The sequence below is a fragment of the Trichosurus vulpecula genome, chromosome 3 (assembly GCF_011100635.1).
Source record: "Trichosurus vulpecula isolate mTriVul1 chromosome 3, mTriVul1.pri, whole genome shotgun sequence".
NCBI classification, from domain to species: domain Eukaryota; kingdom Metazoa; phylum Chordata; class Mammalia; order Diprotodontia; family Phalangeridae; genus Trichosurus; species Trichosurus vulpecula.
The window spans coordinates 11,955,765-11,969,985 of NC_050575.1; the positions used below are offsets into that span (position 1 = coordinate 11,955,765).

Genomic DNA, 14,221 nt, shown 5'->3' on the forward strand with positions numbered 1-14,221 from the left:
CCTGGGCGCCTCAGAGTGGTAAACAGGATTTGGTAGGGTACCTCCATGGTTAGAGCCACACTGCCAGTCTCAGTCTAGAATGCACACGAAGGCCTAGAAAGAGACGCCTAGTTTGTACAATTAGAAAAGATGCTGTCTTTATGAGGAGAGCCCAATTGAATCAGCTCCAGGTGAGTTTGGAAAATCTCCACATCATTTCTTCACTAGGCAACTATATGAAAACACTTCTCTTTTCATTAATGATGAGAGTACAATAAGCTGATGCATGGGATAAAGCAGGGGTGGGGAGCCTGTGGCCTCGAGGCCACATGTGGCCCTTTAGGTCCTCAAGAGCGGCCCTTTACTGAATCCAAACATCACAAAACAAATCCCTTTAATAAAATTTCAAAAGGCTGTACCCAAGGATCTAGAAGGTCACATGTGGCCTTGAGGCTGTAGGTTCCCTGCCCCTGGCCTATAGCATTGTGTTGAATCTAGTAAGATGAAATTCCTTAGGTAGGATCAAATGTAAAGTCTGGATCCCTTGGCTCTGATTGGCTTCTGCACCCACTCAACACTATGTGTATCCTTCTTCCACCCACAGAAATATTAAACTTAATTTTCTTAGCCTGGGCTCTTCATTAAGGGGAAGAAAATTAAGTTAATATTGCCCTGTAGACCTTCTAAAAAGTCATAAATCTCTAGGATCACCAGTAGGTATCTATCAGTAATTCATTAAGTGTTGTATATTCTTACAATGAAAGAAGTGGAAACAAATCTTTTAGGTCATCTAGCCCAACTCCTCCATTTCACAGATGCAGGAACTGAGAGCCACAGAGGGTCAGTGGCTCAACCAGGGTTACAAAATAGTTCTCTTGACTCAGTTCAAGACACTTTCCCTTTGAAGTTGATCTTATAGCTTCCCATCCAAAAATGATTTAACAACATTTTGTTTCTTTTTCTCTGCAGACATTTTTTGGAATGGAGTTAAAATCTTTGGTTGATGAACAGAAGCCATTTCTTCTTGCAATACGAAATGTTATCGAGGGTGTAACTCTGGCTGACAACCCCTTTTTAAAGGTACTAATCTAAAATTCTTGAATGAATATCCTATTAGAGTTATCACTGATTTTAGGGTACAGAATATTGAGGTAGGAAGGACCTTAAAATCATGGAACATTAGATACCATTTAGTCCCATTCTTCCATTTTAAAAAGAAATTGACATCCATGGAAGGGAAATAATTTACTCAGTGAGTAAATGGATGCACTAGCACCGAGATCCATTCTCCCACTTCCCAGGGCATTTCTCCTTTTGGTACCTCACAACGTCTTCTAGGCAAGAGAATTGTCCCGAGTAGTTGGTCAACCAGTCTTTTATTGAGCGAATGCAATAAGCATTTGATTAACAAGTCCTCTTAGGCAGAGTTTCTGCCCTCGAAGATCTTATTATCTGACTGGAGGGACCATCTTTATAGATAGGAATTGATTAAATAACAGTACAGCACTCAAGCTCTAGGGCCGTGTGGTGGCATGGATTCATTGAATGGGGGTGGGGTAGAAGAGACTCTGTAGCAGATTAGAGGAGGCAATGTCCAGGGAATAAAAATTCTGGGGTCTATAAAATCTGAGATTTCTTCTACCTGATCTGTGATTTTAAACAAAAAGCACTTTCTTGGTGTGCTATTATCTTGTCTCCTCCACATCGCTGCCTGAAGCACGCCACTCGGATCAGAATCCTTTATGTGTTTAGTGCCCCCCCCCACCCCTATTGCCTCCTGATCCTGGCATTCTGGGTCTTTTATAATTAATATTCCCCTTCTTTTTCCATCCTCCTTGAATATTGCTTCTATTTTCCTGACCACTTGTTCAGAATGCTACCAAATGCCAAAATGTGACTTAGACTAGTTGACCTCTGAGATTTCTTCTGATTCAAAGATTTCGTGAATATGCTGTGTTCCAAGCAAACTGGACTGATTTCTGTACTCTGTTCTCATGGTGCCCTCACCTGTCTCTGTGACTTTCCTTATCCCATTTTTCCATGCTGGAACCCCTGCTTCCCTACTCCAGTTATTAAAGCCCCTTCATTCTTTCCAAACCTCATTTAGCATTCCTTTACTCTCCCTTCTTATCATACTTATTTGTGTTTGTTCCCCACCTTCACCTTCCCCCTCCTTGCCACAGACATTAGATTATAAGCTCCTTGAGAGCAAGATCTGTTAGATATTTGCCTTTACATCCCCAGGACCTAGCACAGGGCTTTGTACACAGCAAATCCCTAATGTGTGTTTTCTGAATTAAGTTGAATTGTCCCCTGGGATAATGAAATAAAATAAACACCCTGTTAAGTTTTCACTAAGGAAACGAAAGTGGATAAACAAGACCCAAGAAAGCATAAGGTTTCTACGTGAGATGGGAAAAGAGTGGATCGAGTACAGGCGTGAAGCCATCCAGAACAATCGAGAGTTTCCACCCGATGTCATCATGCAGATGCTTAAAGCAGAAGGTAGATGTATTTGCCTCCGTTGGCCTTCAACTTAATTTTATTTTGTGGGCATTGTAAAGAGGCAGAAATGATGCTTACAATCGGTATTATCGTTACTACTTTAGTATTTCGATTCATTCGTGCACCTATGTCTTCCATTGGTACATATGACAACCTATCCAAAACTTTCTTATGCACAACTCTTGTCTGTATTCCATCAAAATTCTTCCATAGGATATCTGCCCTTTGGTATGAAAATCTCCTCCTAGGTCTTTTAACATTTCTTAGGGACCAGGGTAACACCTCGAATGCCCAGCTGTTACCTCTGCATGACCAGCTCACCTCCTTTTCTGATCCCATGTTTCCTGGCAATGTTGGTTTTTTTATGCCACCTCCCACAAACACTTCATGGCTGATAATGTAGTACAGCCTACTTGTGCTGACCTTGGCCTCTCCATGGTACTTTAGGTCACTTTCCATTTTGGTTACTTTCTCGGATTGGCTTTTTTTCATTTTATTACATGAAAGCATTTACTAATCCCTGTTTAACCAATAGGCCCCAAACACACATAATAACATAATAAGGTGTGTTTGTTTTAAAATTTGTGACAAGGCAACAGAAGAGAATTTTTCTACTCATTGCAAGGAAATCTTCTCTTTTCTCCAATGATCTACAAATAATTAAAATTCATGTACCTTCAGCTGATTGTTCATTCTCAATGAAGATATGAAACAGATTTTTGTGTTGGTCTCCCTGTAGGTGAATCATTTCCCTTTATTCTGTAAGCTCAGTTAGAATACTATTGCAGGCAAATTCTTCTTTGAGTATCTCCCTCCATTCCTTTCTTCCTTTCCTTCTTCAGAGAGGAAGAAGAGGAAGAGGTTGAGAAGGTTCATCACTAGTTTGGTGATGAATCTTCCAGCCACAGCAATTCCCAGACCATTTACTAAGGTATAGGGGATTGCAGTCTTCATTGGTGAAGTGGTTATCCATATCAAAGAAATCACAGATCCTTGAAATGTTCAGGTAGACAAATGAATAAAAAAGGTGGGAACAAACTGCTGTCAGATTTTCAAGGAGGGAGAGAATACTTCTGATTGGGGGCGAGATTTAAGGAGGCTTCATGACTGAAATGGTGTTGGACTTTGCCTTTGATGGATGAGTGGAATGTCCATAAGCAGAGAGATGGGAAAGAGTGTTTTAGACAAAGGCAGTGTCATGAACCATGAATATGTGATTATTTGAATATGTCAAGCAACAGTGATTTTTGCTAAAATTTAATTTTATCCTTTCCTTAATTAACAATCATTTCTTTTTTCTCCTTCCCATCGAACACACCAAAAAGAAAAATTAGGCCCTTGTAAGAAATATAAATAGTCAAATGAAGCAAATATGTCTCATTCTCCATCTTGAATCCATTTTCTATTTGTTAGGAGGTAGGTAACGTGTATCAGTCCTTTAGAATCATGTTTGGTCATTGCATTGATCAGAGTTCTCCAGTCTTCTAAGGTTGTTTTTCTATATAATGTTATTATCATAGAAATCGTTCTCCTTGTTTAAGCAATGCTGATCTTAATGTCATGCTGTCTTTCCTTTGTCTTTTGCAGCTGAAGAAGGAATAAATGACGAGTTTATGGTGGATAATTTTGTCACTTTTCTCATTGCTGGTTTGTAATCCCTTGCTGGCTTCGGGCAATTTTTAAAAAAATGAAGAAAAGTCTGTCATTTTAGTCTTTCACCCTCTAGGGATTTTTTCTCTTTATCTCTGTAAGAATTGAGTAACTAAAGGCCAGTGTCAGACAGGGTCTAATGTAAGCCCCTCTTTTCTAGTTTTCATATCATTTTTGCATAGAATGTGAATGCTAAAAAGAAGCCTTAGAATGTAGAACCCTAAAATGGAAGAGCTAGGATGGACCTTAGAATCCTAGACCAATGAATGTTGGATCAGGAAAGCATCTTAGGCCAAGAATTACAAATGGCAGAAGCTAAATAGGATTTAATTTTCTAGCCACTGTAACATGACCGGATTTACGCTTGGTCACACGATGCTTATAGCTGGGAAATTGAACACCAACGATGTCTGGCCAAGCAATGATTTTACTGTGGCTCTTAGTAATCCCCCTTATTTTCAAGATGAGGGAACTGTGGACCAGAGAAGGGAAATCACTCATCCTTGGCCTCATAGCAAGTTATTGTCAGAGCTGAGACTCAGACTCAGGCATCCTGACTCAGCCCAATATTTCTTACTATGTACAGGTCAAGCTATTAGGTTATGATAGCAATGAATGACTTTCCATTTTCTTTTCTGATGTGGGTAAGCCCTCCTAAGTTAGGTTCCACCTCTCAGGAATTTTTGGTCATTGAGACAGAGGCTGAGCTGAAGCTGAGATTTATACTATCTAAGAATCAAATTAATAATATGAACAGACTTTCAGGGGCGTGGCACTTTAATCACCATAGTAGTTAGGAGATCTCATGATTATCTAGTGCGTTGTGGTTTATGCAGTATTGTATTTACATGATCTCATTTAAACTGTGTGTTAAGCTTATGGGGGTAAGTAGTGCAAGTACCATCATTCCCTTTTTACAGATGAGGATACTGAGACTCAATTTAAATGACTTGCCCATGGCTGCACCACCAGTAACTAACAAGGTAGCAAACTGAACTCAGGTCTTCCAATTCTGAATCCGGTGCTTATCTACAGCACCCAGCTGCCTCCATCGTATTGTAGGGCATGGTTTTCATAGGTTCATAAGATTTAGGGCTAGAAAGAACCTTAAGGATTAGTTTAGATTCCTCATTTTACAGATGAGGAAAAGTAAGGGGAAGTGATGAGCCCGGCATCACAGAGCCTGACTCACTAATTATTTGTTGATTGGATGCACCAGCTGCCAGGAGATCTAGTATCTAGTCTTGGCACAGCTGTGATTTAGTTGTGTGTTTTTACGTGAGTCATTTCTCTTCTCCGTGTCTCAGTTCCCTCTGTGAATTCAATCAGTCAATAAAAGTTTATTAAGCGTCTACTATGTGCCAGGCACTGTGCTGAGTGCAAAGGATACAAAAAGAGGCAAAAGATAGTCCCTGCCCTCAAGGAGCTTACAGTCTAATGGGGGAGACAAAAATGCAAACAAATCTATAAAAAGCACACTATATACAGAATAGAGGAAATAGTTGACAGAGGGAAGGCACAGGAATTATGAAGGTTGGGGAAGGCTTCCTGTAGAAGGTGGGGTTTTAGTTGGGACTTAAAAGAAGCCGAAGAAGGTCAGTAGTCAGAGGGAAATGAGGATTTTGGATGAGTCGACCTCTCAGCTCTCTACCAGCTTGAACATTCCGTGAATCTATGATGCTAGAACTATTCTAGCTCTAACATCCCATGATTCGGGGATTCTGGGGTTTCCTGTTCTCATAGTCTGTGGTTTTGTGATCTAAGAGCACTTCAAGCTGCAATATTCTAAGTTCAGGGTTAAGATTTGTTTAGCTCTAAAATTTATTTCATTCATTCAACAGGAATATATTAAATGCCTGCTTTTGCGGTGGGGGAGGAGAGAGATGCTTTAGTAGGTAATTTGGACCCAATCCTTGTGCTCATAGCGCTTACAAGTAGTATGTGTCAGTCACTCTGATGCCTCAGCAGTGTGTGGGAGATAACGTTACGCTTGGGCAGCTAGGTGGTGCAGTGGATAGAGCATCACATCTCAAGTCAGAAGTCCTGAGTCAAGTCCCACCATAAACCCTTACTGACTGTGTGACCCTGGGCAAGTCACTTAACTGCTCCCAGCCTCAGTTTCCTGATCTGCAAAATAGGGATAATAATAGTGCCTACCTCCCGGGGTTGTTGTGAGGATCAGATATTTGTAAGGTCCTCGCACACCATGAGACACTATATGAACACTACCTATTTCTTATTGCTTTCACTATTTTTGTTCTTGTTGCAGGAGCTGAAACCTCTTCCAATCAGATACTACTTGCATTAATGGAACTACAACGACATCCAGAAATAGTAGAACGGTAAGTCGTTGGCGTTTGAGTTTGGTGTCTCTTGAGCATTCTCTACCCAGGACGTTTATTCTTGGCAAAGATTCTGCGTTATATGATATTTGTGGTTTCTATGGAGTATGGACTCCCTGACTCCTCTAATTTGTTGAGCTGTTGAAATTAGTACTGAGCAGCTCTTGATGGGGGCAGGTAGGTGGCATAGTAGATAGAGAGCCAGGCTCGGAGTCAGGAAGACCTGAGTTCAAATGCTACCTCAGACACTTACCAGCTGTGTGACCCTGGGCAAGTCACTTAACCCTGTGTGCCTCAGTTTCCTCACCTGTAAAATAAGCTGGAGAATAAAAGGGCAAGCCACTCTAGTATCTTTGCCAAGAAAACCCCAAATGGGGTCACAAGAGTCTGGCATGACTAAAATAACTGAACGACAATAGCTGTTGATGAGAGAGTGAAAGTGGCACAGAAGAAAATGAATATGGAAGAGCAGCTGAAGTAGAGTAAGTGCCCCCAGAAGTGGTCCATGCACAAGGTCACATGATTTTGAACTCACCGGGGGATCAGTTTTGAACAAGGAGAAGATACCGCCAAATAACTGGGAAAAGTTATGGATAGTTTGAACTTTTTGTGGGGATTGGAATGGGCTAAGGGTTTGGGAGAGAGGGTTGTGGCAGGTAATTATTGGCAACAAGGAAGCTATCCTTTTTGTGACCTGGGTTCAAATCCTGCTTTTCTTTATGATTTTGGGCATTTAACCTCTCTTGGCCTCAGTTTCCAATGAGAGGATTAGACTAGATGGCATCTAAGGACTCTTTTGGCTCTAGTCTATGATCTTATGATTTCTGCTTCACAGCACAGTCCTTTCCATTTTTAAATAGCTCAGATTATTAGGAAGCTTTTTCATATATGGAGCTGAAATCTGCTTCCTTGTAAGTCTCCCCATTCTCCCCCCTCACCTCCACCCCACTGGTCCTCCTTCCACCCCCTGTGACCAAACACAACACATCCAGTCCCTCTGACTTATAACTTAAATTTTAGTTCCTTTATACATCCATGATTTAATCAGTGTCCTTTCATGGTACAGATTGCAAAGATGCGTATACTTTCTCATTCTGTGCATTTCTTGTTCATGTCCTCCACAGAGGATCTAGTCAGCATGCTAGGGGCCTTCCTTTAGATAATTTAACATTCTTGGACTACTAATGCAGTACTCAGGCTGTCATCTATTATCTCTTGCTATCCCTAAATGACTGGGGCAGGGGGCAGCTAGGTGGTGCAGTAAGTAAAGCACCAGCCCTGGAGTCAGGAGGACCTGAGTTCAAATCTAGCATCAGATACTTGACATACTTACTAGCTGTGTGACCTTGGGCAAGTCACTTAACCCCAATTGCCCTGCCTACCCTCCTCCAAAAAAAGTAAAATAAAATAGACAAGAAGAGCCATCTTTCCTTTGCTGTATTTACTTTCCTTCAGGCTAAACATCTCCAGCTCCTTTCTTCACTCTCTACGACAAGGATTTGAGTCTCCTCACCAGCGGAGGGGTGAACGGTTTAGTCAGAGGCCTGAATACCAGGTCATATGAGGCGTAGAATTAGAGAATCTCCAAGAGGGGAAGAACCCTAGAGGCCACCAGGCCCTGCACATTTTGAACGGGAAACCCCATCTGTAGCCTCCCTGGTAGTATTTGAATCTAACTGAATGTGGAGAAGCTTCTTCGTGGAGAACAGTTTCTTATTTTTCCTTTTTCATTTCTCCAATAGGCTTCATGCTGAGGTGGATGAAGTTATTGGTTCCAAAAAAATCATTGAATATCAAGACCTTGGAAAATTGCAATACCTCTCACAGGTATAGAAAGCTACAAACACTGCTCACCGTGGTGAAAAAACCAGCTCCTGAATTTGGGGGTTGTAATTCTGGCTCAGCATTAGAGCTGGAATGTAAGGGCCTCTGCCTTGATTTGAGACCTTAGCTAATGAGAGCATTCTTGCCTTTCCCAGATGTGCTAGAAGTTCACAAATCATAGAGCCTACACTTTACATACCTGATAGCCAAACTCAGCAAACCCTTTCCCATGTTAACAGTTAGAACCTCATTTAAACGCAGAGTAAAAACTAGGGCATGGCAATCAGGGCTTTTTCCCTTGGTGCTGAAACTTAGAAGGTACTTAGGGCATTTATATTTCTTCAGCAAGTTAGAGACAACTGATGAGGTAGCTAACATCTAGGGACTCTATTTCCTCTTTCTGACAGTCCTCTGACATCCCTGCATCATGGCCCCTTTCATCCATGTCATGACTATTCCTGTTCTCTTTCCTTCCCAGTGGTCCCATAGCCATCATGTCCCTCCTCTGGGGCCTGATGTTCTACCTACCTTATCTGCCCCAGCCCATCACTGTATATTCTTGTTATGTTCCAGGGTTCAGAGAAATAATTGCTGCCACATCCCTGCCTACTGCCTGCATTCTCTTTATATTTATTTATATTTAAATTTTTTTTTCAATTAATCAAAATCTGCCTTCTCTCCCTCCCTCCTTTGCTTCATTCTCATTGAAAAAGAAAGAAAAAGAAAGCCCTCGTAACAAATATACGTAGTCAAGCAAAAAAAAAAGCCCACACTGGCCATGTCAAAAAATAGATGTCTCATTCCGCCTCTCTGTCAGGAGGTAGCATGTTTCATCATGAATGAGTCCTCTGGAATTGTGGTTGTCATTGTGTTAATCAGAGGTCTTAAGTCTTTCAAAGTGTTATCACAGTGTTCTTATTGTATCAATTGTTCTCATCACTTCATTGTTCATCAGTTCATATGAGTCTTCTCGGGTTTCTCTGAAACCATCCCTTTCATTATTTCTTACAGAAAGTAATATTCCATCACACTCATATACTGTAACTTATTCAGCCATTCCCCAGTTGGTGGGCACCCACTCAATTTCCAGTTTTTTGCCTCCACAAAAAGAGCTGTTGTACATGTATATGTACATGCATATATTTTACATGTGGCTCGCTTTCCTCTTTCTTTGTTTTCCTTGGGGCATCACTGGGTTATGCGCAATTAGTAACTTTTTGAGCATCGTGTCCAATTGCTTTCCAGAATTGCTGCATCTGTTCTTAACCCTCTCCAGATTCCTCCTTCCAGATGAGAAATGGATTTGCAGGACAGATTCTTGGAGGCTAGGCCTCCCGAACCCTATTGAGATTATACCCAAGTGGGGGGTAGACTGACCATCCTGCACACCAGACCAGGTTCTACATTTGTAAAATGAGAGGCTTGGACTAAATAGTCTTTAAGGTTCCTTACTTCCCTGCATTTTCATTTCACTTTGACCAAGGCTTTCTTTATTACTTATAGCTGTAGGAGAGGACACATTTCAAACACAGACAGCAAAACTTATTACCATGAAGAATCTCTTCTTCAAACTGTGCAAGGTTAAGCCTTCTTATACAGTTGGGAGAAACAAAAAAAAATCAAATGAGAGTGGACAAGTTAAGTGAAGCTGCCCAAAGTTGAGAAATAAACAGGGTATAGATACAAAGTTCAGTGCCTGGGTTGTGACTAGAACATTTGGGGAACAATTAACATTTAAAATAATGACTACAAGTGGATCTGCTGCTTTCCATTGTTCTGCCTGCAGATAGCAAAGTTTCCAGTGGCAAAATACATTTCTTATAGACCTGCAGGGTAGCAATGTCTAGCCTATCCATAGACCTTTGCAGTAATGTCAAGCTCGAGACATTCAACAGAAAAGCAAAGCCTCGAATCCTGTTCCACACTTTCCCCTGTTTGTACTCTCAGAATAGAAAAGTTGTCATCTAACATCCTCATTTGTGGACGAGTGATCCCTGTGGAAGCAAGGACCATGGGAAAGATCCTGTTCCTTTGGTAGGGATTAAAAGTAGTTGATTGCTTGATAAGTGATCAAAGGATATGAACAAATAGTCACGAAAAAGGCTCTAAATCACTATTGGTTAGAGAAATGCAAACTAAAACAACTCTGAGGTACTACCTCACACCTGTCTGATTGACTAATATGACAAAAAAGGAAAATGATAAATGCTGGAGAAAAATGTGGGAAAATTGGAACACTAATGCATTGTTGGTGGAATTGTGAACTGATCCAACTATTTTGGAGAGCACTTTGGAACTATGCCCAAAGGGCTCTAAAACTGTAGTACTACTACTAGGTCTGTATCCCAAAGAGATCATAAAAAAGGGATACAGATCCACATGTACAAAAATATTTATAACAGCTCTTTTTGTGGTGGCAAAGAATTGGAATTTGAGGGGATGCCCATCAATTGGAGAATGGCTGAACAAGTTGTGGTACATGATTGTGATGTAATACTATTGTGCTATAAGAAATGATGAGTAGGTGGATTTCAGAAAAACCTGGAAAGGTTTACATGAACTGATATTGAGTGAACTGAGCAGAACCAGGAGAACATTGTACATGGTAACAGCCACATTGTGCAATGACCAGCTTTGATAAATTTAGCTCCTCTCAGCAATGCAAGGATCTAAGATAATTCCAAAAGACTCACGATGGAAAATCCCATCCACATCCAGAGAAAGAACTCTGGAATCTGAATGCAGAGCAGAGCATGCTATTTTCTCTTATTTATTTTTGTTTTTTTCCCATGTTTTTCTCTTTTGTCCTGGTTCTTCTTTCACAGCATGACTAATGTGGAAAAGTGTTTAATATGATTGCACTTGTATAGCCTATATCGGATTGCTTGCTGCCTTGGGGAGGGGGAGATGGAAGGGAGAAAAAAATTTGGAACTGCAAATCTTTTAAAAGTGAATGTTGAAAACTATCTTTCCTTGTAATTGGAAAAAATAAAATATTATTAACTGGGGGGTGGGAATAATAGGTTGCTTGGGAAAGTGTAGGAGAAGTGTCAATGACCAAGCATAATTCCAAGAACGGACAATGACAAATATGGTGAACAAGCATTTATTAAGCATCTACTGTGTGCCAGACACTGTCCTAAGGGCTGAGGATACACAGAAAGGCAAAGAAGTCTCTGCTTTCAAGGGGCTCATAGTCCAATGGGGGAGAGATGTCCACATAAGGTATATACAGGATGAATTGGATGTAATCACAAAGGCAAGGCATTAGCATTAAGGGCAAAGGCTTCTTGTAGAAGGGGAGTGTATAGCTCAGACTTGAAGGAAGTCAGGGAACCTGAAGATGAAGGTGAGGAGGAAAGAATTCCAGGCATAGGGCACAGCCAGTGAAAATGCCCGGAGTCAGGAAATAGACTGTTTTGTGCCAGAAATAGCAAGGAGACCAGTGTTACTGAACTGAAGAGTACATGGAGAAGAGTAGATTGGAAGTGGACTGGGAAGGCAGAAGGGTCCAGATTATGAAAGGCCTTAAAAGCCAAACAGGATTTTATTTTTGATTCCAAAGATAATTGGAAGTCCTGGAAGTTTCTTGAATAGGAAGATGGCACAGTCAGTCCTGCACTTCTGAAAGACTAATTTGACCGATGAAGGGAGGACAGACTAGAGTAAGGAGAAAGCTGGTGCAGATGGACCAACTAGAAGACTTTTAAGATAGTCCAGGTGAGAGGTGAGAAGGGCCTGTACCAGGGTGGTGGCAGCATCAAGAGAGAAAGGACAATGTGCAAGAGAAGTTCTGAAGGGAGAATTGGTAACACTTGGCAACCAATTGGATCTGTGGGTTGAAAGAGTGAAGAGTTGACATGACACCTTGGTTTCAAGCCTGGATGGCTGGGGGAATGGTGGTGCCCTTGACAGTAATAGCGGAGTTAGGAAGAGGGGAGGGTGGCAGGGGGAAAGACTCATTATCTATATGACCTTGGGCAATGCAATTAATCTTTTCAAGCGTCAGCTTCCTTCTCTGTAAAATGAGGAACTTGAACTAAATGGACTCTAAGACCCCTTCTCTAAATCTGCAATCCTATGGAATTCATCATAAAACTGGTCATTTGTTTGCCAAGATTTGAAACAAGTGTGCTTACTTGAGCCAGACCTCTTTTTGCTATGTGATATCGTGGAGTGAGTCCTGTCCTTATAGAACGTGTAGTCTAGTAGGAGGGAAAAATTGATAGCTGCAACACCATTACAGGGGAAGGTGGGTGGCTCAGTGGATAGAGCACTGGAGTTAGGAAGACTCCTCTTCCTGAGTTCAAATCTGGCCTCAGATACTTGCTAGCTGTGTGGCCCTGGGCAACTCACTTAACCCCATTTTGCCTCAGTTTCCTCATCTGTAAAATGAGCTGGAGAAGGAAATGATGAACCACTCCAGTATCTTTGCTAAGAAAACCCCAAATGGAGGCACAAAGAGTTGGATGTGAACTACTCAACAACAACAAAATACCACAAGGAAGTGTGATATACTGAAAAGAATAATTTACTCTTTTCTCTTACACTTGGTGGCAGTGTGACTGTGGGCAAGTCTAAAACTGTTTTCATGAATGACGAAGATGAGACTGGCAGTGTATGATGGATGATCTGGAAGGGGCAGAGAATGGAAGCAGGATGGGCTGGTTAGGAGGTTGTTAAAATTGTTCAGGTGGGGCTAATTGGGTTAGACTGATGTCCAGTGGCCTTAGAGAAGAGGCTCATGGGACAATAAATTTAGGGCTAAAAGGGAACTTTAAGGTCATTAAGTTCAACTTCCTTATTTTACAAGTGGGGAAACTGAGGCCCAGAGAGGTTAAATGTCTTGTCCAAGATCACACAGTAAGTAAGCCTCTGGGTCAGGATTCAAACACAGGACTTCCTGACTCCAAATCCAGCATGCTAATGAGAAAGAGGTTATAAAATTAGAAAGGGCAGAACCTGGCAACTGGTTTGATATGAAAGTTGGGACAGAGGAGACTCAAAATTATGTGATTTTGTTTCCTTCTTGTTTGTGTTTTTCTGTAGAGAGGACTAATTGCCCTCCTAATATATTTCTCTAGGTTCTCAAAGAAATTCTTAGGATATATCCTCCTGTCACAGGAACTGTGCGGAGGCTGGAGAAAGACACTGTGTTTGATGGCGTTCTCATTCCAGGATGCACCTCGTTATTCGTATGTCTTTCTTTTCGTAACTGGCTGTCAGGGTAAGCTTGGCAGTGTAGAAGATTTGGGTCGGGGTACATGGTAGTAAAGAAAGGAAAAGAAGGTACCAAATTTACAAAGTGCCAGTAACTCCATGTTAGGTGCTGGGTCCTGATGCTTCCTTGGGAAATGGGAGTCTCCTTGGGGCACTGCATTTCCCAAAGGCTCACCTTTAAAAAGTAACATGCAGATCAGATACTGCTGTCAACCAGGGTGAACTTGGAGTGGCAAGGAGAGATTCAAATGGATTTTCTATGACCTCTCACCTCCCTTTTTAGAAATGCTACTGTCTTGCTTTTATGAGGCATTTTCTAGTGTAGACGGCACTTTCCAGAGAATAGTCAGAGGGGGAAGAGGCCTTACAATTCTACAACAGAGAATATCTGATCTTGAGGGAACCTTGGAGAATATCTAGTTCAGCTTTTTCATTTTACAGATAAGGGTGCTGAAGCCAAGAGAAGAGAAGAATAAAGGACAAGGCAGGGCTAGGTTATTGACTTTCAGGTTAATGCTCTTTCTGTGGCATTGTCTCTCATATACCAAATCGACTATCTTATATACTTATCAGCACTCGTTTGGTGACCTTGTCTCACTCTCAAGCGACCAATGTACTCAATCCTGCCTGCCCCTCCCCACCTAGGACCCGGGATCATAGATCTAGAGTTGGAAGGCCCCTTAGAACTGAGGAAAAGGAAG

General features: G+C 41.5%; 1 protein-coding gene across 1 annotated transcript in view; it reads left to right on the forward strand.

Annotated features, from left to right (window-relative positions):
• LOC118844835 (cholesterol 24-hydroxylase) overlaps positions 1 to 14,221 on the forward strand; it is a 63,333-nt gene that overhangs the window by 36,272 nt on the left and 12,840 nt on the right. The window contains exons 7-12 of the mRNA XM_036752828.1: positions 949 to 1,059; positions 2,328 to 2,484; positions 4,072 to 4,131; positions 6,404 to 6,476; positions 8,219 to 8,303; positions 13,385 to 13,495. Coding sequence (XP_036608723.1) covers positions 949 to 1,059; positions 2,328 to 2,484; positions 4,072 to 4,131; positions 6,404 to 6,476; positions 8,219 to 8,303; positions 13,385 to 13,495 — 597 coding nt within the window. The remainder of the gene's footprint in view (positions 1 to 948; positions 1,060 to 2,327; positions 2,485 to 4,071; positions 4,132 to 6,403; positions 6,477 to 8,218; positions 8,304 to 13,384; positions 13,496 to 14,221) is intronic.